The sequence below is a fragment of the Microtus pennsylvanicus genome, chromosome 3 (assembly GCF_037038515.1).
Source record: "Microtus pennsylvanicus isolate mMicPen1 chromosome 3, mMicPen1.hap1, whole genome shotgun sequence".
Taxonomy (NCBI): Eukaryota; Metazoa; Chordata; class Mammalia; order Rodentia; family Cricetidae; genus Microtus; species Microtus pennsylvanicus.
This window is the reverse complement of record NC_134581.1, coordinates 94599667-94626967: the sequence shown is the minus strand read 5'-3', so window position 1 is coordinate 94626967 and position 27301 is coordinate 94599667. Positions and strand designations below refer to the sequence as shown.

The 27301-nt window shown below is 44.8% G+C and overlaps 1 protein-coding gene across 1 annotated transcript in view; it reads left to right on the top strand.

Moving 5' to 3' along the window:
* Positions 1-27301, top strand: part of Eepd1 (endonuclease/exonuclease/phosphatase family domain containing 1) — a 107237-nt gene that overhangs the window by 65025 nt on the left and 14911 nt on the right. Inside the window, exon 4 of the mRNA XM_075966494.1 lies at positions 26514-26624. Within this exon, the coding sequence (XP_075822609.1) occupies positions 26514-26624 (111 nt within the window). The remainder of the gene's footprint in view (positions 1-26513; positions 26625-27301) is intronic.

Below are 27301 nucleotides of genomic sequence, written 5' to 3'. Positions count from 1 at the left end.
GGGTCTGAGGTCTCCAGAAGGTGGCATCTGTACGGACTGCTTCCCTTGTCCCCACCTCCAGCTGTTCTCCTTGTCCTCCCTTACTCCCGTTCAGTAGCCCGATGGTGGTCTGTATCATCTCCTCTTGACAGATGACCAGCAGAAAACTTTATCGGACCATTGGAGTATGCACAGGGACTGATGGGGGCCACATTCTCACAGTTCGCTTCCCTCTTCTGTCAGTTGTCTGCATATTCATGCTTGCACATTCATCATGAGCGTGTTTGTGGAAGTTTCTGTGTGCTGGGCAAGTAGTAAACATTTTTAGAAAATCCCAGAAGCAGCCAGCTGTTCTGCACTTAGTATCCAGGTAGATTTTGAGTGATACGTGGTATATTGCCTCTATTAGTCCGCCCCTTCTTTCCCCCTTCAGTAAGACTGGTTCAATGATTTGTTGAAATAAGATATGTTCCTTGAAGAGCCTTGCGGATGATAGATTCCTCTGCACCTGGTCAAGGCTAGAGAGCCGATTGTGGATGATAGATTCCTCTGCACCTGGTCAAGGCTAGAGAGCCGCTTGTGGATGATAGATTCCTCTGCATCTGGTCAAGGCTAGAGAGCCGCTTGTGGATGGTAGATTCCTCTGCACCTGGTCAAGCCTAGAGAGCCGCATGCAGCTTTGCTATGCAAAGTATTGTCCCTGCATCAGTAGCTCTGGAAGGTCATTAAAGATGTGGAGTTCTGACCCTTATCTCAGACCCATTGAATCAGAGCCACATTGTGCAGAGACCCCAGGTTCCTGAACTGTTCAGGAGAGGATTATTTACTATCTTCACAGTGATTATTGACTAGCCTGTGATAGTCAGAAACCTATGAGGGCAGAAATTTTCCTTTTATATCCAATGAAGTTCCTTTGGGAGGTACGTGGGGGGGGGCTGAAAAGGAGCTGACCCATCTATTTGTAAATCCCCCATTTTGTGTGGCATGCACATGGGTACACCAGTACATATACTTGTTTAGAAGACAGAGCAGAATGGGGGAGGAGTCTCTCCATCGCTGTCTGCCTTATTGCCTTGGGACAGGCTCTCACTGAATTATAACTCCACCATTTCTGCTAGACTGGCCAGTTGTCCACAAAGCTCCTGGGATCTGCCTGTCTTTGATGCAGGGTTAGGGTTACAGACATGTGCAGCCATGCCTGGCTTTTTTATGTCAATCCTGGAATTTGAACTCAGGTCTTCATGCTGGCAAAGCAAAGCACTCTTACCCACTGAACCATGTCCCCAGCCTCTTCAAAGCTCATTTATAACTTACTTGTCCTGCTGGTAACAGCTGGAGCCAGCAAGAGAGGTCCCAGAAGTACAACTTGCAAGCCTCAAACCTCTTTTACTGTTTTCCCACTGACTTCAAATGGAAGCCTACCTTTGGAGTTTACCGCCACTGAATTCCTGAGACTTCACCATGTCAGAACCTGTGACTTCAGTCCTAATAGTAGCGGCTTGTGTAAGCCTCCATCTCTGAAGGTGGTAGTGATTCAGTAAGGTGTTTTCTCTCACAGGCACTGGTAGGTTAGATCTGAACAGTAAAGGCTTGAGTTGTGTAAGATATAACATGAAAGATTGGCAGTGTTTGGAGGTCTCAGAAAATGAGATTTCCTATGCTCGTTCCTTTACTGTTAACCACTGTTATCCTGATCTTAGTATTTTAGCTGAGGTTTTCCTGCTGTCTGCAGAATCCAGAGCTGGGGCAGCTTCTAGCCACGCGGTAGCTCCCTGTGACTCTGGAGCTGGCAGAAAACCCTCCTGGAGGTGGGGTCCCCTTCCTCACCTCTGGTCTTGTTTTCCATGGTGCCTTCCAATTCACACTCTGGAGCCTTGCTTGTCAGACCGATTCCTGGCCACATTGTACTAAGGGGACATTTTGTCTTTTTACCCTGACTTTATTTTCTCCACTTTCCTAGTGCTCCTTGCTGGTTTTGGGGGCTTTGTGACTTACCTGTCCTATTTAGCATCAAAACTAGCATGCCGGTAGAACAGTGGTCCTCAACCTGTGGGTTGCGACCCCTTTGGGGTTGCACATCCGATATCCTGTGTGTCACGTATTTATAACACGATTCACAGCAGTAGCGGAATTGCAGTTATGAAGTAGCAAAGAAGTAACTTTATGGTTTATGGTCACTGTAACACGAGGAACTGTATTAAAGGGTCACAGCCTTAGGAAAGTTGGGAACCAGTATGAGAGAGGAGTTGTGAACGCTGGTGACCCCAGTGGAGAGACTTCAAGAGTTCCTGTTTTGACTTCTTGACTACTCTCCCCGCCCCCACCCCCGGCTGGTTTGGTTTTCTGGGGTAAAGGTTTTTACTGTGGAGCATTAGCTGGCCTGGAACCACTACTTTGTAGACAAGGCTGTCCTCACATGTACCGTTATCATCCTGCCTCTGCCTCCCCAGTGCTGGGGTTACAGGCCTGAGCCACAGCCTTAAGTTAGGGCTGTGGGTTGGGGAGAAACCCAAGGACATCTAGCAAGTCATGGCTCTGAATTTGTTTTTTTTAACACTATACAAGGCCTTGTTTCCAGATTAGGCACAGCAATTAGCCAGTTATTTTTAAAAATAAGTTTAAAATTAAATTAAATATAAAATAATTAAATGTAAGGTAAAATAAAATTAGCAATCTATATTTATTTTAAAAAATTATTAGAATCATGAGAATTTTATCACAAAGCATGTGAGATTTTTCTGAAAAAGAAATTCTGGGTGCTCGTGTGTGTGTGTGTGTGTGTTTCATGTCATACAATACTTAGGTTCCATGAACAGTAAGAAGGATGCTTGTCAACTGCTTGTGATTTTTTGCTGTGAGTGTTGGACCTTTTGTTTTCCTGAACTCAAGTCACTGGGACTTGTTTTCCAGGATTTAAGAACAGACTCGTCTAATGCGTTGAAATGCGGCATCGCATGAAAGGAAATCAAAATACTGTTCCAGCTTGATTTAGAAGATCGTTTTTCAATGACCCTTTCAAACAGCTTCCTGCAAGGCTGCAGACAATAGTTTGGCTGGAGATGACCTTAAACCCTGGCAGTCTAGAGGGGGGCCACCAGCTGACTTGCTGTGATCAACGCCCATCTTGGTTGGCCCCAGCCTCCCAGGGACCAGGGACATAGGCCACCCAGCCCACTGTCTGACCTACCCCTAGTTCTCTAGACCTTCCCTCAGCCATCAGTCCCAGATCAGTCTTCTGGAGCTGAGCTCCGAGGGGGATAGGCTGCTTGAATCCAGCTTGGTTATTTACCAGTGAGAGGACTACTGGGCGGGTTACCTCACAAACTTCAGGTGCTTTTTTTTCCCTTTAAACCTCCAGGGTGCAAAGTTACAGTTGTAAAGACATCGCTGGGATTTTGTGAGAACTAACTGGAATAATTATGCAGCAAAGAGACTATGTATTAGTAAAATCCAGTGTGTCCGCTTCTAATTACCCCACCACTGCCACTGAATGCTATTCATTATCATGTTCATTATCCCCGTTGTCACTGCTGCCTCCTCCTCTCTAGAGAAGCTTAACTTGAGCCTTACTGTTGCCATTAGAAGATGTTAAGGAAAAAGCCATACCCTCCGCCCCCGCCGCCATTTCCAGACTTTAGACAGCAAGATACCCTTTGTCCCTCTCAGCTACTGCTGCTGTGAGGTGTCCCTCTTAAAATGCAGCTCTTTGTTTAGCTTTCTGGTAGGTCGAACAAATGATCTCTAAGCCCCACCAAGTGTTTTCTATGTATGACGAGTGTATATACATTTTATCAGCAAGCCTGGGGTTAGAAAAATTAAACCTGATACAGTAGTCGCTCTTCCAGCCAGACCCAAGTTCTGAGCAACGTCGGAATTGGAAGTTAATGGTTCCCTAGAGATCTTCAGAAGGAACAGGAGGCAAACAGTCTTCATATAGATGTGCGTGACTAAGCTCAAGATGCTAGGTTCCTGGCAGTCATTGGCGTTTTAGACTCACGGAAACGCACTAGATAAAGCCTTGTCTCTGTTGCACGCCTTCACAGTGGCTTCTGTTGTGATTTGGGCTTCCAGTTAATGTAGCTTGTGTGACAGTGCAGTGGCTGTTCTGTCCCTAATTGTACTTTATACCAACGAGGGCAAAATTAGAAAACTTTACACTTGAATGGTCTGTGTGGAATCACAAAATGTTCCAACCCAGGAAGACTTTTAAAGCCATGGAAATCAACCCTATACATTTCCCAGAAAGCACACTAAGACCAAGAGTACTGAGGTGCTCATCTCTCCTGGGACTCTGGCTGGTTTGTTACTCAGGCAAGGACCTCTCCACCTACTGGCCCTGCTTCCATATCCAGACAGTCACATAGCTGATGAAGAATGTATAGAATGACGGAGCACATGGAATAGCCACACCCTGCATCTGGACTAAGATACTTTCTGGGAAACACGTCTTTTAAAAATACCAGTGTGAGCTCCTTCAGCTCTTGGGTGTTGTTTTCCTCTCTCACTCAGTTCCTCATTAGTTGGAGCTTAGCGTGAAGGTCATGTTGAGCCGGTTGGTATTCGCACATCTATGAAGGTTGTTTGTTTTCTCGCTGCCTTGAGCAGAGCTTTGTGTGCTCATAATTAATCTCATTGCCATCCTTTGCCTGGCAGGAAGCTGACCACTTCTCTTTGAAAGGACTAGTGAGCACAAATGGGGATCCCTGGGGAGGTTACAGTCCCCATGGTGGAGTCTGACTCTGACAGAGGCTTGCTGCAGCTTCCAGCTGCCAGGCAACTCCGCTTTTCACCAGCACCCTGGGGTCTACCCAGCAACCTCACTGCTGGACCTTGGAGTGTTTTGGTGAATTGTGGGCCAGGCTCTAGAGTCTGTTTAAAGGAGGTGGGGCTGGGGGTGCAGCTCAGTGGCAGAATACTTGGCTATGGCACGTATGCGTGCGCGTACACACACACACACACAGACACAGATCTGACTTCATTCCCCAGGAGCAGCAAGAGAGTGGGGGCAAGGAATTTGACATCCCCATGTATGTCTGTGTGCGTGCGTGCGAGTGTGTGTGAGAATTCAGGAATTCACATGGTTTTTCCATTTCCCCATATGAAACTTTTAAAATCTCTTTAGCTTTATCAAAAGTAAGCATATACCTAATGAGAGGTGGCTTTCAATTGATATTAGCCAAGTTTTAAAAATCATGAGTAAAGTTGCAGTCTCTGCTTGCAGAGTGATGGTTCTTTCTGTGGAAGGCAGGTGACAGGAGGCTGGCCCTCAAATAATCCTTGTGCTTTGTTAGCCTCAGAGATGCTCTTGCCCTTTAACCAGGGCGGGGGAGGTTTCCTGCTCATGTTCCTTAAGGAAACAGTCCATGAAGATAGGTGGACGGTAAGCACGTTATCACATAGTTTTCAGTTGTGAACAGTTGGAAGGCAGGGCAGTGGTGTAGAGGAAGGCTAGCTTTTAAAGAGAGGATTGTGGTAAACAGGCTTCAGGAATGGGCATGGGTCGACCATAAATAAGAAGCATTTAGTCTGGTAGGAATGTGATACACTTTTTACTAAGGAGATTCAGCTTCTACTTGCCTTGATAACAGCCACGTGTAAATATGCATTTATTCCGGCAGCCAATATTTCTTGAACCCTGTCTCCTGTTAGACATTGTGCTGGTGGATGTCCACATCTGTGAACGAGAAGCTCCCGTTGTAGCTCATAAGGAGACCACCATTAGCAATTTAATAACACTAGGGAAACTAAAAGACTCAAAACAGAAAAGGCTGGTTGTCAGGAAAGGGCCCTAACCTAATGTTCTCATTGTATCCAGGAAACACGAAGAACACGTAATTGGGTAGGTTCTTATTTTCCTTTGCGATTGAGGAATATTCCTGGATTGGACCTCGTAAGGCCCCCGTGGTATATGCAGTAGGAGGAGCAGGAGGAAGGAATGTTAAGGAAGGAGACCTATGGTCTCTGAGAGGTGGGGTGGTAGGTACACAGAGATGGAGCAGCTGCTCTGAATGGCCTGGCATCCTGCACAGTGGGTCCTGATAGGTCACAACAGCTGTCTTGTCTTCATGAGGTATCACTGGAATGCAGGCATACCCACCCATCTAGCTAGTGTCTGTGGCAGCTCTCAAGCCACAGGACAGAGTCCAGGGGCAGTAACAGAGATAGTCTATCCCGCAGACCTCAAGTTATCTCTCAGTTGCCCCCCCCTTTTTTTTTTACAATTTGCTGATGCCTCTTCTAGATTAGTGGTATCCTTTAGGAGTCACATGGAAACTACATGCTCTTACTACAGAAAAATGCATGTATAAACTTTTACACATGGTCAACTTCCCTAATTCCAGTAGCCTACAGGCCTGAAGAAGGTAGGTTCATTGCTCCACACTAAGTATGTTGAGTCATTTCTTCTTGTCCTCAACGATGCCTCTTGTAGATGTGGTTTTAATCATGGAATGAATTTGCCCAAGACAAATGGGAAGATTTGTGGAGCGCAGTGACTAAGGTCAAGGAGAGGGATTTTGTGGACGCATATGGTCAGATTTTGCACACTGTATCCTGCTGGTCCCTTCAGTTCCTTTCTCTGGCTTGAGGGCACTCCCCCAGTGGGGACTCTAAGGGGTGTATTCTGGCTGTCAGAGCATCTGTGCTCACATTCTTAGCCCATCAGACTTACTTAGCTCTCCTGCAACCCGACATGGGCTGAAACTTGACCTGTTTTCTTCTTTGCCACTGCCCTGTTTCTCTTTGCTGGCACTTCCTCAAATATAAGTCTCATTGCACATAGCCAGGCTTCATCCCCCTTTCCGCCTGGTCCCTGTTTAATAATATTAATAAGCTAGTAAATCATAGCTCACCTTAGCCAAATTCTTATCTAATTCAAAGCACTTTCAGCTGTAGATACTTTCACTCTGGGGCCAGAGAAATGGCTCAGCAGGTAGAGATGCTCGATGGCAAGTCTGATGACCTGAGTTCAATCCCTGGAACTCACTAGTGGAGAGAACTGGCTCCTGAAAGTTGTCCTCTGACCTCCTAAGTGATCACATACACAGAGCACACACACACACATACACAGTGTATGTTAAATTTTCACTTTTTGCTAGTAAAGGTTATTGTTAAATTATTATGTTAAAATTTTTGTATGTAATGTCTTGAGTAATTGTTGCACACCTATATTTTGATATTGAAAATCTATTGATTTATCTTTAAAAATATCTTTTAATTGTTTTTTATTTAGGGTATTTTGAGACAGGATCTCAAGTAGTTGAGGCTGGTTTTAGACCCCTAAGTTCCTACCTCTACCTCCGGAGTGCTGAGATTAGAGTCATGTGCCACTACAGCTACCTTTAAAAATGTTTCGAAGTCACAGAAGTATGAATTGGCAGGAAAATGAAATCAATCACCCTTGGAGCATGTGTGGCCTGTCAGCTGAACCCCTCTGGGGAGTTTCATGTCTGTCATCTTTTGCCTTCTGGTTGTATTGGGGGGGGGGCACTCCTCTGATGGCTTAATTTGGTTTCCTGCATGCTCTAATCACTACTTCTTAGTCTTTATTTATAGAGGACATGAACAGAGATTGCGTACATGTGGATCATAGATGTCTGCAGAGGCCATGACTGGGTCTACAGAAAAAGAACAGAGGCCAGTTCAGTCATGTCTCAAGAGCAGAGGGGCCTGGCCCATCAGAAGTTGCTCAAGTCTATGTGCGCAGGCGAACTAGCTTTATTTTTGCCTTGAGAAGCCAGCCCTCTGTGTTTTACTAAGACTTCCAATTACCACCAACCTGAGAGAGTTGCTGGCCTGTCACGGTGTCTCACGCCTTTGTGAAGTTCCTAGTCCATGTGCCGGCTACAACTTCTTCTGTGCTGACTTGCCCACCTGGAGATGCCTTCCCATCTCTGCTATCTCAGTCTGCACTTCGGATCATGCTTGTGTAGCTTATATCAAATTAACCTTTCCTCCATTACCATTATAAACTGGCTAAGATGCAGTCAAGTATTGCAAGGCCCCAAGGGACAGCCAAAGCAGGCAGAAACTACAGTAGGTACAAGTAAGGGGAGCATCTGCATTGAGTGAGGTCCATTCCCCTGTGGCTTGTCTTAGCTCTGCAGTCTGTGGAAAGCCACAGCCCTGGCAAAAGGTTTGCAGGGGAGTAGGGGATGTTCTGTGAGAGCTTGCAGCTCCTGGGTTGTTTTCTGTCTTCTGATGTTACTGCTTTCTTCTCCCTGCGTTTGCGTTAGCTTATTCTTGCTTTGAAAGCTTAGATTATTGATTTGAACTCAGTTTTCTTTACTGGTGTAAAAACGCCCCCAATTGTAAATTGATCTCTAATATTGCCTTAGATGAGTTCCTTACACTTTGGCATATTCCATCTTCAGCTTTATCCATATTTTATCCATATCTTTACATGGCCTTGTGATCTGTTTGTAACCTTTTTGGTATTTCCAAGTGAACTGTTTAATTTCCACACATTTGTAAATTCTCTAAACTTATTTTTCTTATTAATTTCTCATTTCATTTTATTTTGTGATCATGGAACATGTCTTCTTTGACTTGTATCTTTGTAAATGTGTTGATACATGTTTCCTGGCCCAGTGTGATCTCTCTGGAGAGCACCCAGGTGTACATCAGAAGGTGTGTATAACTAGATGTTTACAGCGACTGTAGGCCTCCTTGGTTCATGTTTTTGAATTATGTTGTGTCCTTGTCAATCACCTGACTAGTCAAACCATCCATTCAACTCCTGTTGGTGAATTACCTGTTCCTTTAATACTACCAGTTCTTGGTTCAAGTATTTGGGGCCCTATTATTAGGTTTATAATGATTATATCATTCTAATCACTTGTTTTTTTAATTATATATTGCCCTTTCATCATCTTTAATTTTTAGTGATGGGTTTTGTTTTAAAGTCATTTTTTTTCTTTTTTGATTTTTTATGCCAGGGTTTCTCTGTGTCGCCCTGGCTGTCCAGGAACTCTCTCTGTAGACCAGGGTGACCTCTAACTCAGAGATATGCTTGCCTCTGCGTCCCGAGTGCTAGGAGATCAAAGGTGTGCACCACCACACCTGACTGCAGTCCGTTCTTCTGACTTACCATAGTTAGCCTTTGCATGATACACACATTTGTTGTCACTTTCTACTTGTGCTTTAGTGTCAGCTGTAACTCTGTATGCTGCATATTGCTGAGTCTTGGTATTTCTATAGCTCTATTATCTCCACGTTTTAATCCATCCACTTTCAATGTTGTGAATACCAACGTGGAATGTGTGTGTCCACCTTTTCACCCTGGCGTTTTTGTCTTTACTCTGTTTGTGTTGTTCCCCACTACTTCACTCTTAAATAGTAAGCAAATATTTCCCCTTTTTATTTTATTTTATTTTATTTTTATTTACTGGTGTTTTGTAACCAGTCGCATTATGTAGCCCAAACTAGCCTTGAACTTGTGGCAATCCTCCTGCCCCAGCCTCCTGAAGGAAAGTATTATAGGCATAACCTACCACACCTAGCTTAAGTAAATATTTATAATGTAGCATTTGACTTCTTTAATCCTGTTTTCACATCTATTCTTGTCTTCTTTTTTTAGTGGCTGTTTCAGAATTTATCATGATACCTTAATTCACAAGGTTATAATAGCCACTTTCCAGATTTATGCCCCTAATTCCAGTAAGCTGTAGAAACATTTGTGCTCTAGTACTCTGTCCTTCCTCCCCATTTTATGCTAGTGTTGTACATATTCATATGTATTTTACAGGCGGACTATGCATTGTTATCATTCTTTGTTTTTGTATTTTTATGTGTTTTAAAGATGGCAAGAAGCAGAGCAAGCCTAGATTAGCTCTGAGAAGCCTCTGTAATCACACCTGATTATTTGTGCTGTGGATTTGAGTTACCACTTGGTGTGATTTCCTTACTAAGAAGCATCATTATGTCTTCCTAACTCATTTTTACTTTATTGATATAAATGTATTGTGCTTTTGAACACTCTAGGCCCAACAATAAAATCCTATGTATGCTGTTTTCTACGGTCCCTGCCCCCATGGCTCTGGGATGGAACTCAGGACCCTGTCCGTGCTGAGTGCTCTGCACAGCCGAGCCACACCCCAGCCCCTGCCATTGCTTCTGAAATGAGCTAATAAGAGAGTAGGAACAGGCTCCCATAACAACAGCCACACTTGCTTTTAAAGCTGTTGGTCTTTCTTCTTAAGGTTTCCATTAGTGCGACATCACTTGCTTTTAACCTAAATAACTTATTTATTTTTAAATTATTAAAATGTGATTATATCATTTTTCCCTTTCCATTTCCTCCCATCAACCCCACCCATGTCCTTTCTCTTAAACTCATGGCTCCTTTTTCTTTATTATTGTATATATATATATATATATATATTGTAATTTCATATATGTATTATATATAAATGCATAAATATATAAATACAACATGGTCAGTTTGTTTAGTGTTGCTTGTATGTACATAATTTAGGGCTGATCACTTGGTATTGGATAGACAATTAGAGGGCTCACCCCTGGAGAAGACTAATTCTCCTTCCCTCAGTAGTCATTAGTTCCCAGTAGTTCGTTGTCTGGGGCTGGGGTTCCATGAGATTTCCCTCTTTGTGATAGCATGTCTATTTGCCTTGTCCTTGTTCAGGTCTTGTTTAAGTAGCCAGGCTGTTGAGGTACCATGGGTACAGTCTCCCTGCCATTTCCAGGAGTCATGGCCTCACAGCAGACTTTCTAGTCCTTGGCCTCCTGCAATCCTTCTGAGCCTTAGGTGCAGGGGTTGTGTTGTAGATGTATCCTCTGAGGCTGGCATCCCAGGATCAGTTGATCTCTGCATTTTGACCGGTTGGGGTTTTCTATAATGGTATCCATCTGTTGCAAAGAGAAGCTTCTTTGATGAGCTCAGAGCTGCACTTTATGTAGATATAAGGATACATTTTAGAATGCAGTTAAGAATTATGCCAGTCATAGTATGTTCTCCTCTAAGATCCATGACTTCACTAGCCCTGAGTAGTTGGCCAGGTTTCCAGTACCAGGCATGATTTCCTCCTGTTGAGCCTTTAGTACATTTAGAGAGCAGTTGGTTACTGCCAAGATATGAGTGCCACTATTACTCCTTTACAGATATATCACTATACTGGTTATAATTTTAGGGTATTTCCCATCAGACAAGTCTCTGCAAAAAGTTTACATGATTTTGATTATCTATAATGTTATTCTATTGCAGCTTTTGAAAAGCGGTTTTTCTGATTGTAAAATTGGTTGGCAGTCATTTTCTTTCAGCACTTTGAATATGGCATTTCTCTCCTCCCCTCCATCCCTTTCTTTCTTCCTTTCTTTTTTCTTCTAGGGCAAGGTGTCATGTAGCCCAGGCGAGCCTTGAACTTAATATATGACCAAGGATGATCTTGAAATTCTTATCCTCCTGCCTTCATCATCGAATGTTGAGATCATGGGTTTCATATAATTATAGGGATTATCACCACTCCTCCTGGCTTGAATATGTTATTTTACTGCCCTTGGCCTCCATTGTTATTGTGCAAGTCTAGTAATCAATCACCCTTGGAACAAATGACTTTTGACAACTGGTTATATTCCTGGGGTGGACACTGCCATGTTAACCAAATGCAATATCTGATCTATTAGGTTACTTAAGAGTGACTTGAACATATTTCCTTAGTGTCCTAAAGCTGGTTCTGCCTTATGACACAGTTTCTTTGGTTTGAGATGAACTTTAAGGAATTATCTGCAGAAAGCACAACAAAATTTTCACAAGGGAAAACTAAAATGACAAAATCCAAGATAGTCTAGCAATGGCAAGGATTTTGTAATGAGCAGACACTGTGTCTGACTCTCAAATACTGGATGTCAAAATCAGTTTAGTATGTCTCTCCTGGGCATATGTTTCAGTATATGGGTTCATGGGCACATGAATGTATACATGGTTAGGTGAGTGAGTAGGTTTATGGACTGGATAGCTGAATGACAGGGAGACAGAGAGAAATCAAACATATCAGACTGTCACATAAAATTGTATCTTTTGCTCGAAGCCATAGTGAGAAATGTGTGAAAGCTGCCGTGCTAGTATGTTTGCTTGGAAGATGGCTGCTGTGGCATGTTCAGTATTGGAAGACTTCTGCTTGTCTCTGTTCCACTTTTTAACAAAAATAAACACACTCAGATCAGCACTGGCCCTCACATTGGCTGCACATGGCCGACACCACCCATAGATGCTGAGACAGCCATGTGACAGGTATTCTACAGTTTCCTGACATTTTGGTCCATCCTCAGTGCTTATCTTATCAAGAGATGCAAGCAACATGTTAGTCCTGGAAAGAACCTTCAGTTCACTCTTTTTAGAAAATTCTTAGGCTTTTCATGAATATTTCATCCATTCATTGGTTTCTGAAGAATGACTTTGTATTCGGCAGAGTTTGGAATAGTCGGTCATTGAAAAGAAACAAAGGGCATACAGGTGAAGCTGGTTTTGCCGAGTCATTAGAGACATCACTGTGGATGTTCTTCTCAGTGGCAAAATATCCTGACTGAGCTGGCCCTTAAAGTTTGCTTTGCAAGAAATAGTTCAGAGGAGCATTCTAACAAATTGTCAATTCTGCATTTAGGATGAGTAATTCCTATAGTTGATAAAATCTTTTTATTGACCTTCAAAGACATTGAGATGATTAGTTTGGGCATTAAGATTCTACAGTCCTTGGGAAGTACTCAACCTGGCTTAAGAGATTTTGACCCATCTGGGTAGTGATTAAGAAGTGTGTACTGATATAGGGATGGAAGACTTGTGTCCTGATCCTAAACATGGCTTCCCCACCACACATGACTGCTGCCACTCACTCCTGCCCATTCCTAAGCCTGCTCCACTAAACTTTGCCCATGAAATACAGATACATCATACAGAATTAACTAGGGTGGAAGCAGAGAGCCAAAGCAAGCCAAACAGTTCTTCATCTCTGAGTTGCTCTGAGTCCCCTGCCCTAGTGTTTTTATTTGACAGTGGCTCTCTGTGTAGATGGATAGGAGATCTTAAGAGTGACTCTATGTAGATGGGTTTCAGGAGATCTTAAGAGTGGTTCTCTGTGTAGATGGATAGGAGATCTTAAGAGTGACTCTCTATGTAGATGGATATCAGGAGATCTTAAGAGTGGATCTCTGTGTAGATGGATATCAGGAGATCTTAAGAGTGACTCTCTGTGTAGATGGATATCAGGAGATCTTAAGAGTGACTCTCTATGTAGATGGATGGTCAGGAGATCTTAAGAGTGGCTCTCTATGTAGATGGATGGTCAGGAGATCTTAAGAGTGACTCTCTATGTAGATGGATATCAGGAGATCTTAAGAGTGGCTCTCTATGTAGATGGATGGTCAGGAGATCTTAGGAGTGGCTCTCTATGTAGATGGTCCTACAGACGCACAGAGGATTCACCATATCGTCTTCCCACTGTGACTCTTCTAGCGCTGCAGATCTCCAGGAACCAGAAGTGCCAGGACTAATGCATATCCCCAGCATTTATGATACAGAACACCCAAATTGAAGAAGTTCTGGGCTTTTGCCTAAATACCGCTATTTTCACAAGTTGCTAGAGAAGGCAATCAAACTTCCAAGGCTTCTGGCCTGGAAGACTGCAGGTTTGCGGCATAGCCAGTTTCTCCTCCCTCTTGTCTCCACAGATGGAGAATTGGCTGCTCTTCTTTGATTGTTGGTTTGCATTCTCTCTGCAGCACGTCTCCTTTTGTCATTTAGTTGGTATGAATATGTTTGTGAATGAGAGATGTAACACGTTTGTGCTTCATTTCAGGACGAGGCAGGGGCAGTTTTGAGGTTTTGGTAACAGTGGTTAATGAGATTTTTTTATGGAAAAGAAGGGGCCGAGAGTGGAGACAAGAAAGCCTGTGTCTTCTACATGGGTAAAGTTTAAGCCAACTGAGTGATATTTTTTACCATGGGTACATGAAATTCCTAGAATTTGAAAAGCTGGGAGAGAAATATAAGATTAGAATTTGGTTCCTCTAATGTCGTTCAGTCTCTCGTTTGTATCGTTTTTAGGGTAACCCTTCTCTCCTAGTATTTGTACAGAAGTCCTTTGGTATCTTCAGAGCATTGTTCTAGGACCCCTCTACACCAGTTCCCCCAAATAACAAAGTATGTGTATGTATCCTACACGCATCCTCTCATTCCATTTAATCGTGTTTAGTTTACAGTACTCAGTGCAATACAAACACTGCAAATGTCTGTATTCTTGAGAGAACAAGGCTGAAGGATACCTGCACACGTTCAGTATGCACACTGGTACTTCTTTGTGAGTAATTTTAATTGACAGCTGGTTGAACCCACAAATACAAGTGTGGGATCCGTGGGTATTGAAGACCAGCTGTATGTGCTCCAGAGGGGAGCTGAGATGCTGGACCTGGACAGACATGCTGGACATCTGACACATTAATGTGGCGTGGCTTCCCTGTCCTGCAAGCACTGCCACGGCTGCCAAGATGCAACCCTTGCCCTCTGTTCGGCTTGGTTTTGGTACCCTTTTTCTAATCCTCTCTGTCCAGTTTGCATTCAGCCCATTTTCCACCTGTATCCTGGAAGGATCCAGAAAAGCCCAAGAAGCTAACATTGTATAGTTTGGCATTGCACCTGGTCAGAAATTTAATGAGAAAACAACTTGACTGAAAGACACCATGGGGATTTGGCTTTCTCTTTCCCCATTAGCCTAGAAAAATTAAGAATTAATGGATCTCAGACATTTTCCACTTCTCGCTGCCACCAAGCCTCTGGGAGTGAAAAATTGTGGGGCTCTCTATCTTTCGCTGCCCACGCAGGAAAGAACACTCAAAGTCTACTGGGACGAAAATAGGAAGTGGAGACTTTAGAGAGTAGGATTTGGTACAATGCAAATCTAAGTAGAAAGCGTCTTGAACTGGAAATGCGCTCACCCACGGCGCTGAAGTCTTTTGTTATGATTATTGCAGAGGGAAGCAGGTCATATAAATACAGTTTAGAATAGCTGGGGACTGGCATTTCATAAGGCTAATGGCAGCCAGAGCCATTCCCCCAAGGTTTCTTAAGTGCTAATTCTGTTTAATGTGACAACTCCTAAACAACTCTGGGTCCCTCGCAGACGCACATGTAGGTAGTGTTGGTGCTCCGGAGTCTAGAGAACTTGAGAGAGGAAGATAGATGTCAACATGTAAGACCAAGAAAGTGTGACCGGAGCTTAAACATGTTTGGTTGTTTACACAAAAGGCCTGGGAGCTCCTGAGAACAGCGGCTTTGTTCTGCCCTAAAGGCATTGTCCTCCAGAGCACTGGCCCTGCCTCATGCTGCTGCCTTTTCCTCGCTTCTCAGCTTCTCAGCATCTTCTCTTCCTCTGTTCTTGTCCTCTCTCTTGCCATCTCTGATCCTTACCCCACTGGAGTTACTTTACATCACTCTGACAGAAATTGCTGACCTACAGCTCTTAAGACAGGGGTGACTTTGACTCATGGTCTCTGAGGTTTAACCCCCAGTCCTTGGCTCCATTCATCATGGTGACAGGAGGCTCTGCACCTTGTGGCAGCCAGGAAGTAGATGGAGAGATTGCTGGCGTAGCTGGATCTCGTTTTCCCAGCCTCGGGGATCCTGCCAGTCCCATCCTCTCCCCTTAGTTAATGTTTTTAGAAATGTGTTCAGATATACCCCAAGGCCCACTTTACTAATTTACAGGCACTTCTCAGTCTGGTCAAGTTGACGGTCAAGGTTAACCACATAGGCGTGGAGAGATGGCTCAGTGGTAGAGCACTTTCTACTCTCCTCGAGGACCTGAGTTTGGATCCCAGCACCCACCTCAGGTGCCTCACAGCCACCTAGAACTGTGGCTCCAGGGGAGTTGATCCCTTCCTCACACATGGCAGATGTTCACAAGGACACATAGACATACAAATTAAGTGTAAAAAAAAAAACTTTAGGAATGATTTATCATCACACACTCTTGTTAATCACTTTGTTGTAGGATGTTTTGGGGGAGGGAGGGACGGCCTCTTCCTTCTGACCATGTTCTCCCAGCCTGTTCTTCTGACATCCAAGCAGAAGGAAGAATCTGGAAAGGAGGGGGGTGTGCTTGGCTAACTTGGCAAGGCTTGTCTTAGGAGAAATGGTGACGTGCATTGCAAGCTCAGGGCAAGTGCATTTGATCACAAGTTCCATGTTGTAACCCACAGCTTGACAGGTCTTGCTGAACTGGGCTTTCAGCATGAGGGCAGGAACTATCAGACAGCTCTCCTCAGCCCTCACTACCAGCGTGTTTCTTGGGCTATTGAAACTTTAGGTTCTGAGGGTGAGTGTGCTCGCTGTAAACCTTGGCATGGCCATCCCAGTATTTTCGCTCTATTGTGGGATGTGCTTCAGGCTGCCTGCAACTTCCCCCACGCTCTCCCAAAATAGCTGCAAAATCCTTCAAAACGCATTGCTATTTTTAGACTTGCTTCCACTTAGAATAATTAGTTTCAATCATTACTCACAAGTTTAGTGCCTAATTGGGAAAAGAAGAGCTTATTTTATTTGCCCTAAAACTGATCCGCCCCCTCCCCTCACTTCAAAGAGCTTCCAGTTCCCTCCCTTCCAGTTTTCGAAGAATTACTGGGCCATGCAGTCCTCTTCTAAGTGTGAGGAGAGAAATCTTGAGTTACTTCCCCACTGTGGGCCCTGACCTCTTTGTTCCCATTAGATCAACCCACATTCTGCACTGCAGCTGTGCAGCCCTTGAGATTGCAGGGTCCCTCTCTACAGTCTTTCCTTGCCTGGCTAGGACCCCCACAAGCTCATCCTGCCTCTTCTGTTTCTCTGCAGCTAAATAGTTCTCTGTTCTAGCGACTCCTCATGCTTTCCCTCCTGCAGTCTTTTCTATGCTTCCTTTGCTTCTGAAATGCTCCCCCCTCTTCCTTCTCTAGTCAACCCCTCTTGAGTTAGGAGCTCAGACCTGGCCTCCACAGCAGCCTCCTCTAATGGAGGCAGGCTCCCCACCAGCAGCATATATACACCCAGGGTTCTCTCCTCAGGTCTTGGGAGCATGAGTCACGCATGAGTCACAGGTACCGTTTTGCTTTAGGCTCTTATTTGATTAGCCTTGTGTCTCCACCTCTGTTCCCCAGGCTTTGTTCCTAGCCAGCTTAGGCTGGGCAGGCAGTCATGTTCTTTCCTAACTATTGGAGGTTCAGAACTGCTGTGGGCCAAATGTTTATGTCTCCTCCAGCCTTTGTGCACTGAAGCCTTTATCCCCACGGGGAGGTGGGTTTTGAGGTAGAATGAAGGGGACAAGAATGCAGATCTTGCTCCTAAGTAATGAACATGGCCCAAAAAGGGTGCATTTGGGAAGAAAACCCTAGTGGCAGCAGTGGTGTGATCTGGTGGATTTGTGGCAAGCACCTGAGCTGACCTCAGACATTTCCACAGAGTTCTAGGCAGGTGATCAAATGACACTGTCAAACTCAAAAACAACCAAACTACTTAGGTACTTAGGGGCCTTATATTTACCCTAGGGTACTAGCAAATGCAGACTGGCATCAGGAGAAATTTATAAGGAGGAAGAGAGAGAGAGAGAGAGAGAGAGAGAAAGAGAGAGAGAGAGAGAAGCATTGTTTGTCTCCCGGTGAAAGAAAAGGGTTTTTTTTTTCTTTTTGGTGGGGATTCTCTTTTGTGCCAAAGAGAAAGTGTCACCCTCCTTCTGGTCTCAGGTCCCGGGAGGGGGCGTGTGTCTTTGGCCGTGTCCTCTTCAGGCCCCTGTGTTGCCATCTACCACAGGTACATTTTAAAACAAAGCAAAATGCTCTCAATTTACTCTTGGAAACACAGACAGTGTAATTTTAAATTCTTAAGATATTTTAAATGTGTGGATAAAAAGCACTTTGCACGTGCGAGGGTGGAGTGGTTGAAGGTCGCTCGCCAGCCTGTGAGGTGACTTGAGTTATGTTTAGAGTGAAATACGCCCCCGAAAGGCAGATGTCCCTGCCAGGTAATGAGACTTTCACTATCAGGGGATGCTGTGTAGATGATAGTGGTTTGCAGAGCCCAGTAAGTGGTTTCTGGAGAGTTTCTACAAGTGTGGTACATATAATTCAGGCAGGGGGCGGTTACCCATAATTCTACTGGGGAGCTAAGACAGGAAGATCATATGTTTGAGGCTAGCTTGCTGAGCTCCATGCTGAGATGCTGTCTCAGAGAAGGGGTGAGGGGATCATAGTTATAGGAAAAGCAGACTCTCTCTCTCTCTCTCTCTCTCTCTCTCTCTCTCTCTCTCTCTCTCTCTCTCTGTGTGTGTGTGTGTGTGTGTGTGTGAGAGAGAGAGAGAGAGAGAGAGAGAGAGAGAGAGAGAGAGAGAGAGAAAGCCTATTGATGAAATTCATAGGAAGCAGCCTCGAAAGAATTTACTAGAAATGTTAGCATTGATGGTCTTTGCACAGTGGTATTGCACTTATTTCTCCCATCTTTGCTTTATAAACTACCCGGGCTTATATTATTTATGCCAGCCATTAACCTCAATTTAATAAAAACAAAAACAAAGTAGTTGGACACAAGATTGCCACCGGATCTTAGCTACCACGTAAGATGAAGTCTAGCTCCCACAGACCACGAGAGAAGGCAGGGAGTTTGGGGACTGTTTCTGAAAGGTAGAAATAGATGGTGACGATGGCACAATGACAGGCTGGCAGTTTGAACATAAAATCCATAAGGAGTGTTCTTATCCACATTTCTAACTTTCCTTCAATCTCTATGAGTTCTCTTGATTTTGAAAAAACTTCCTTTCAAAGACTTGCGTGTGTGTGTGTGTGTGTGTGTGTGTGTCCTTCCTCAGTACACGTTACTGTCTTGTGCCTGCTGTCTTTTGGGAACACGGAAAGATTTCCAGCCAACAGCCACTGCAGACAGATTGTGTGCAAGCAGGTAATACTTAAATGGTTATGAGGCTGCTTGTTCGTTATCTTCCTCTGTGGAGTAAGGATGCTTAGACAAGGATGGACATCCATCTGGAACTTTGTTTTGGTCCCTGTGGAAAGAGGGGCTGAGGAGCTGCCCTCATTATGACATGTGATATTGAAGGATCTGACAGCCATGGTTTCTCTGGACAGAGGAGGGCAGGACAGAGCCTTTAGAACAGGGGTCCCTTACTATACTGTGAACCCTTGGGCAGGTGGCACAGGATGACTATGGTCCCCATCAGAGAGAAGACTGATCTGGGGCATGGCATTCTTGGCTATCACTGGCAAAGCTGATTTCAGCAGGGCACTTTCTCTTCAGACTTCAGTTCCATGGAACTAACGCGTTGTAGTTTTAACAGCCATTGTGTGAAGGCAGGCATACACTGTCCTCTGGGGCAATTGGCTAATGTTTTCTGAGTGCTTTGGAGCAATAGAGTTGGCCAACTCTGGCTTTTTATCTTGGCCCCCTTGCTGGCAGTGATTGGCCCAGTCATGTCAACCCTTGGAGCCAAATGGAAGTATTGTCTACCTAGAGGAACCGCTGCTGTGGCACGCTGGAAAGAATGTGTCCATGTGTGTGAAGTGGCTGCCCTGTGCGAGACTCTTAGGAAATGTCTCCCTTCCCTTCCCTTCCTGTGACTCTTCCTGCTCACTCTTTTTTTTTTTTAAACAGAAGCACACCTGCTTGTAAATGAATAGGTATTTGAGTGTTCTCATTAGTGGATTTACTTGGATTTAGCTTACAAGAATCACTACCTAGTATTAAAAGTAAGCTTTTGTTCTAAGCATTTTAGAAAGGGGGCTTGGTGTGGGGTTCAGGAGGCATTGAGGGAGCTGGTGTAGGCCCTTTTTGGGGGAACCAGGCCCCAGCGTTCTGACAGTGCCATTGTCTTCTTCCTGGGTTCTTTCTCTGCTATTGGAAAAAGCCAGTTGCTCTCTGGGCCTCTGAGTAGCAGGGACTGAAATGGATTTCTCTGCTTTCTCTACAGATCCCAGAGTCTCTGGGCACAGATCCTGCAGGCAGTGCTGCGTGTGGGTTTCAGAGAGGCCTTGGAGCCCAGCACCCCTGTTTGCATTTGAGCCAAGATAGCTGCAGTTCGGCTGTGTAGGAACACAGTGCGCATCCTTAAACAATATAGTCCAGGGAGTTGTCTTCCTTTTATAAAGGTTTTGGAGAAAGGGGAGGTGGAGATGCTCTTTGCTTTGCTCTCTGACTGTGCTGAGCTGCTTTCTGCCTGAGACATGTGCCAGGGCTGTTAAGACTGCCTGTCTCCACCAAAGACTTAACTCCCAGTAGAACCGAGCAAAGGAAGACTCAAGGAAGATTCTTTCTGTCTCACAGGCAGTGTGGCCTTCCAAAGGCTTGATAATTTAGAGAAACTTTACAATAGGTTTGTTGTGTTTAGAAGGTCAAACATAGTTGCTATTTAGTTTATACTTGATGTAATTAGTGTTTGCTTAGTTTTCTTATGTAACTGGCTGATGTTTTTTATACACTTTGGCCATTCATTCCTTTTGCCTACCTCGTGAGGGCTACTGCTTTCTAATATCATGTCATGTCCTGTACTCGAAACATTCTGATAAGGATGAGCCCTCACTCCCCACTAAGATTTCGACAAGCGTTGTCTTTTGCCATGTATCATATTCCGATGAAAGTCGACTCCCTGACCTTACATGAGCTGAGATTGGGCGTCTTCTCTTTGTAGTGGTAATATATCTTTATAAGGAGAGAGCACTCCACCTACTGCATCCACTGAAAGAGATTGGATTTTCAGTGGCCTCACTGAAAGCACAGAGGAAATCGTTCTCATCGTATGGTAAACTCATTGTCAAAGGGAAGTCACGTCCAAAATGAGGAAAGCAAATGAAATCCCAATTCAGGGAAATAAACTCATCTGGAAATCTGATCTTGAGGTTTCATCCTGGAGCCGACCCTCCCCATCCTTCCAGGAAGCAGGATGAAGTAGCCTTGAGGTGTTGGCTTTAGAATACCTGCCTCCCATTAACTGTGTGCTCACCATTCGCAATACATCTTTATAAACAGAGCCAGGCCGGGCGGTGGTGGCGCACGCCTTTAATCCCAGCACTCGGGAGGCAGAGGCAGGCAGATCTCTGGGAATTCGAGGCCAGCCTGGTCTACAAGAGCTAGTTCCGGGATAGGCACCAAAGCTACAGAGAAACCCTGTCTCGAAAAACCCAAAAAAAAATAAAAAAAAAATAAACAGAGCCAGGGCTTTCTTCAACGTGATTGGAAGAGGAAGCTTAAAACCTAGAAGGTTGGAAGACTGTTGTCATTTCTCTTTCTCGGTCATGGCCAATCAAATTAAAGGATATTCTTTTTCGAAAGTAGAGGAGGTCAAAGTAAAGAAAAAAGTACAAAGGTTCCTGAGAAAAGCAGTTGTTTCCAGCTTTAGGGCCCTTAGGTAATTGCAGAGATAAGCATGCAGCTGGTCCAGAACAGACCCAGCGTGCAGCAAGCACTGAGGTTGCAGCCACCCTAGTCTCTTATCTTGACATTTCCCAATGTCAGTGCCCCGGGCGTCTTGTAGATTGCCATTAAGAGGTTTGACTGGGAGACCTCCTGTTGCCAAGACCTATGGTGGAGTGGTGATCAAATAATTCCCATCATTTCTTCATTATTGGTTATATTCATTTTCGGTGACAGTGACAAATATTTCAGCTCATGGTTTTAGGCATTTCATTCCATGACCAGTTGGCTGTGTGGCCTTTGGGCCTATGCAAGGTGGAACCTGAAGTGGAGGAGGAAGCTACTCACCTCCTGGGAGCCAAGAAGCAACAAAAAGGAGAAGGGGCCACAGTGCCAATATCTTTTCAGAAACATGACCCCAGAAACCCTATTCTTCTGTTAGCCCCATTTGAAGATTCTACCCCCTCACCATAGAGCCACCTTCAGGGAATGGGGTAGACCCATGCTTTTGATGCATAGGTTTGGGGTACATTTTTTATCTACACTATAGCACTGATTATCTTTCTGGTCACTGACGTGGAACGAATATTAAAAGTGATTTTTCCCTTCTGGGCTGATGCTAGAGAAACAAGTTCTGTCCCTGGTCATCCCTGAAACTCATGCTGGGGGAGAGAGTAGAGGGCGGAACCCCGTTGACTTACTCATAACAAGCACGACTGCATGCCTGCTGTGCGCCTTGCTGGCTCCCTCAGATGTTCTATTGTGAGCTCATGGATCAGCTGCAGAGAGAGCCACACTCAGACACTTTCAAGGTGTGGGGTTGAAAAGCTAAAATGGTTTTTGTTTCCAAGAATGAAAGCTGCCCTCCCAGACAGTGAGTAAGGAAAGTGGCAGCTGGCAAGCTTGTCTGAGCTTCTCACACTTGAGACTTGCATGGAGAAATTTGTCACAACCTTCAACCTTGCCTTAACCCCAGAGTCAGTCAATTAGGAACAGGGTTTATTAATTAACTATACTAAGGACAAGAGGGGCAAGTGATGGTATAAGCCTGGAGAGAGATCTGAGCGTAGATAGGTAAAGATGGAAGAGCTTCAACTCCATGTGGTTGTGTTTTGAACCTCCACACGTGTGCCCTGGCATACCCTACTATGCTCCCATAATAATACTAAATAGTTAGTTTACAAACGAGCAGGAGCCAGCTCAATTCTGATTTAGGTTGATAATCATTTAGACCTCAGAGTTTGAGATATGAAGGAGAGTGGTGTGTTGGTATTAGGACTGAAAAAAAATCAGAATTACAGGGACACCTTTTTTTGTATAACGCACACATTTCTTCAGCCTTTCCTGCCATTTTGGTCTTTCTGTCCAGGTGACCCAGTTGTAACTCATGAGGCTATTATTTTTTTCTTTTTGGTTGGGTGGGTGAAAGAGAATATTTAAGAATCAGTGGACTTAAGCAGTTTTAGGCACAGTCCAGGTTGAGAGTAGTTAACAAGATGCTTCTCAGTCCCATTGATGTATATTCATTATAAGTGACCCTGGGTTACATAAAGAGATTCTCATATGAATATATAATGTCCTTTGGGTATATTCTTGTCCCGTACCCATGCCTTTCCCTTCCTGTTAGATGCCCTTACTCCCCTAAATAGTTTTGGTTCTACTTTAATATTATATTTGCATACATGATTTTACATGTCTGTAAAAATTGGGAGCCAAAAATGAAAAGAAAAATCTGGCATGTGTCTTCCTGAAATGAACTTAATTCACTTAATACAGTCAGGTCCAGATGTGTCCATTTTCCTGCAAATTATAGAAAATTGTTCTTTGTAACTAAAAAGAACACCATTCTTCATGGTCAACACACTTTCTGAAGATGGTTTTACTTCCTGTTGACATTGCTGGGATCTAAGGATCTTAGAGAGAGCCTGACCCCAGCCCCTCTAACCTTGATACACCCCAACCCTCCTGTCAGGCAAGGGATGCAGCAGAGAAGACACATTTCCTGACCCTCCCATTAAGCACGCTTGCCAGCTGTGTCTTCGTGGACTGAAAACCACATGGTCTGGGTGCTTTGCTCATGAACAGCTGTGGGCTCCGTGAAGCCTCTGCCAGAGTGAGGCCAGGAGGAAGGCAGACGTGCTACCGCTTCCCCAGCTCACAGCTCATCCTGGGAACAGCACGTCTCAGGGTCCTGCTGAGGGTTATGCTGCTGGTGTGTGGACCTCACTTTGATCAGCAAGGACCTGAGAGGAGTCCTACTGTGTGGGTTAGCTGTGAACTGTAAGTGCAGTCGTCTCTTTATAGACAGAGAGTTCTCCTTTCCAGTCCAAGAACAGACGAGTCTTCTACCTCTTATTTAACTCTGGTCCTGAAAATCAGGAAGTCATCTGCCTCTCTCCTCACTTTCTTGGGTTCTGTTTGTCTTCAGTGGTGTAGAGATGTGAACGAGGACAGAGCAGGGGATAATGGGCTGTGTGGGCTGAAAGAGGATGGCACGGGCCAGGCTGCACATGTTTTAAATTAAGATGGCTCACAGTGATGATGCCTCCTTTGGGCTTCTAGAGTTTACCAATGGATAAAAGAGTTTTAAATCTGAACTCACAGAAATGTATTATCTTTATATAGATCGCAACTGCATTTTTAGGAGCATTTTATTTCCCATCTGAATTAGTTACCTGTCTCATTACTGTGATATTACCTGATAGAAGCATCTGGAAGAAGGAAGGATTGCATTTGGCTCACGGTTTGGGGGTAAACAGTTGCCTTATAGCATAGGTTATCCTGAACATCACTGTCCTTCTGCCCCTGAGTGCTGGGATTACAGGTATGTGTCACTATGCCATGCCTGGCGCCTGGCCTGAGCTGTACCGATGAGTCCCTCATGAATAACTGTCATGTAAGGTTATCCAGTCCTATGTAAGCATCTATTCTGTCATCCCAGAGGGGTTCCTTCCTCTCCTCCCCAGCGTGTGCTTCACCGTGTTCTTTGCACACATCATGGCAGGGAAGGCATGACAGCAGCTGGTCACGTTCTGTCTGCACTTAGGAATCAGAGTGATGAACGTCGGTGCTCAGCTTGCATTTCCCTATTGAATTTAGTCTAGAACCCCAGGCCAGCGAATGATGTCACATACATACATCTAGGGTAGATCTTACATAAATTAATCTCCTCATGAAGTTCCAACACACGCGCCCAGAAGGTTGTCTCTCAGGTGACTTGAAAACCTGTCATGTTTACAATCACACCACGCCAACAGAGGATGGGTTTTGGCCAAGAGGATTTGCCCCATCTCTCCTTCTTACTAGCCCAGAATAGTACTGTCCTCCATTGCTGTGCAGCAGGTGGTGTTGATGGTAAAACCAATGAAAGTTTCTGGTGACAATACACCTGGGTAGACACTTCCCACACACACAGCAATGCAGAAATACACCTGTTTGCCAAATGCCCGGTTAAAATGGAGACAGTTACCGAGGTAGGAACTTCCAGGAGATTCTGTTTGTCTGGCATGGATTTGAAGATTAGTGTCCACTTATATTTTCTACTCACTAGCAAACTCCCGGCTTCTGTGCCGGGAAGGGTTTACAAAGGCACAGACTTCATCCTGACAGCGTCCACTGTTGGGGAAACACAGACATTTTAGATGACTGTAAAAACAACTCCTAAGCCAACTTCCCGGGTTACCGCCCACCACCTGGTTTATTTTCTCTGTAGCACTTCCTGTGAAGTGATGGACCCAGTCCTTGCTTGTGTCTCATCAGAACTCCCCAGTCTGCCCCTTGGCCATCAGTTGTATGACTGTGTGCTGTCCAGAGGGTGTGAAAGGAGCTTTCTCCAGCCCGGGTGCTCTCTGGGGCTGTCTACAGCCCTACAGCCTCCAGGGTCTGTGCGTAGGCCAACTGAGGCAGCCAGAACTGTTCTCAAACCTAATTACCCAATTTTCTGGTTACAAGGTGGATCATTGTGTCCCACCTAGGAGGTTCTGATCCAGCAGGCCTACTACATGGTCAGAGAATTTCTAGTAATATCTAGGTCACGGTGATGCTGCTGTCGCTCGGATCACACAGAAAAACCATAGGGTGGGGCCTCGGTGTGCTCCACTGTCTCTGGTGGGTGGGTTGAGATGGCTCGGAAGCTATGCAGTGTCTCCATGAGGGAGAGTGGGACCTGAAAGAGGCCCCAACAGTGGGACTGGAAAGAAAGAGACTTCACACTCAGGTGACAGCAGAATTCCTAGGCTTGGGGAGAGGAGTGAAAGGAGCCCTTAGGAAAGGAATGTGAAGAACACAGGTGAGACAGAGGCCTGGGAGGGGAAGAAGGTCCTTTGGGACAAGAGAAAGTAGATGCTTAGGCAGCACTGGAGGATTCTACATGAATGTGAAAGAGGCTAAAGTTAGCAGTGTGACTCAGAGCTCAGGCAGGGCCTGGCGTGATGCCACTTACCTGTAATCCCAGCACTCAGAGGCAGAGGCGGGAGGGTGATAAGTTTCAGGCCAGTCTTGGCTATATAGTAAGACATATCTCAAAATGTGGAGTTATCAGCAATAATAGAAAACTCTAGGAGATAATTTTGAACCAGAGATATAGATTTCGGCGTCTTCAAGACTGCGGTTTAAGCTGGCACTATGGGACTAGATAGGCCTGATGAAGAGCAGCTCAGATATGTGGTGCTCAGAAGAAGCCAAGAACTGGGCTGGAGAGGTGGCTCAGTGGGTAGGGATACTTGTTGTGCAAGCATGAAGACCTGAGTTCATATCAGCATCCACACAAAACGGTGGCCATGACTGTGTGTGCCTATAAGCCAGCTCTGTTCAGGAAAGAGGCAGGAGGATTGCTGAGGCTTGCTGGTTGCCAGCCTAGCTCAGGGCTCAATGAGAGACCCTGTCTCAAAGGATGCCATCCTTTGGATTCCTCATGAATATGCATGGATGTGTATACTCTCTCTCACACACCTATGCATACACCACACACACACACACACACACACACACACACACACATGCACACACACACATGCAGGGAAAAATGTGAGTCAAGAACACTTTCTCCTGGGGGTCTTTAACTGTTGTTGTTTCAGAATCACTGTGACTAGTTTCTAAGGATGTGTCCAGGGACACAGACTCACTGACCTGTCTTCTGTCTTTGCAGTTCTGTACAGAGCTAAACCAGCCGATCCTGCCCAACATCCGAAAGTGGAAGGGGTCCCGAGGATGCTGGCGGTCTGTTATTGCTGAGAAGCCTTCGAGTCAGCTCCAGAAGGTACCTGCCTTGCACAAACTGCCCTGTGTGTTTTTGTACTTAAACACAATATTTCCCACAAATCAAAAGCAATTTATATTTTGGGGGGAGTGAAGGTAGAGGTTGCCATCCAGTGTCTTCCTCCATTGCTCTCTGTCTTTCATTTTCTTGAGACAGAGATCTCTCAATGAACTGGAAGCTCACAGATTCAGACTGGGTAGTCAGTGAGCTTCAGGGATCCACTGTCTCTGCCTTCTCCCCCAACACTGGGGTTACAGGCACAGGCCACTGCATCCAGCTTTTTAGGTGGGTTCTGGGCTCCCTGTGCTTGGGTAACAGGAACTTTATTGACTGAGCCATTTCCCTAACCTAGGTTCTTATATTTTTAAGAATATTTCTTATAATTACTTGAGTTGAAAAACATTTTTATGATTTTTGCACAAATGCAGATATTTTTAAGGTTCTACTATACCTCTTCAGCTACAACATTATGAATTGTATTTACATAATGGATACTTGTAATTTGGGCTCTTAAATTGTCAATGGAGACTGAATTAAAGTTATCTGTCCATTTATTCATATTGACTGTAAGACCCTCCTCTTTTCTGTGACCACTGAAAACTGTGTGTCTCTCCTTTCCCTGGGTTTGTTGTTTAGGAGTGGGAACATCCTCACAGTGGACAGTGAGTTCACAGTGG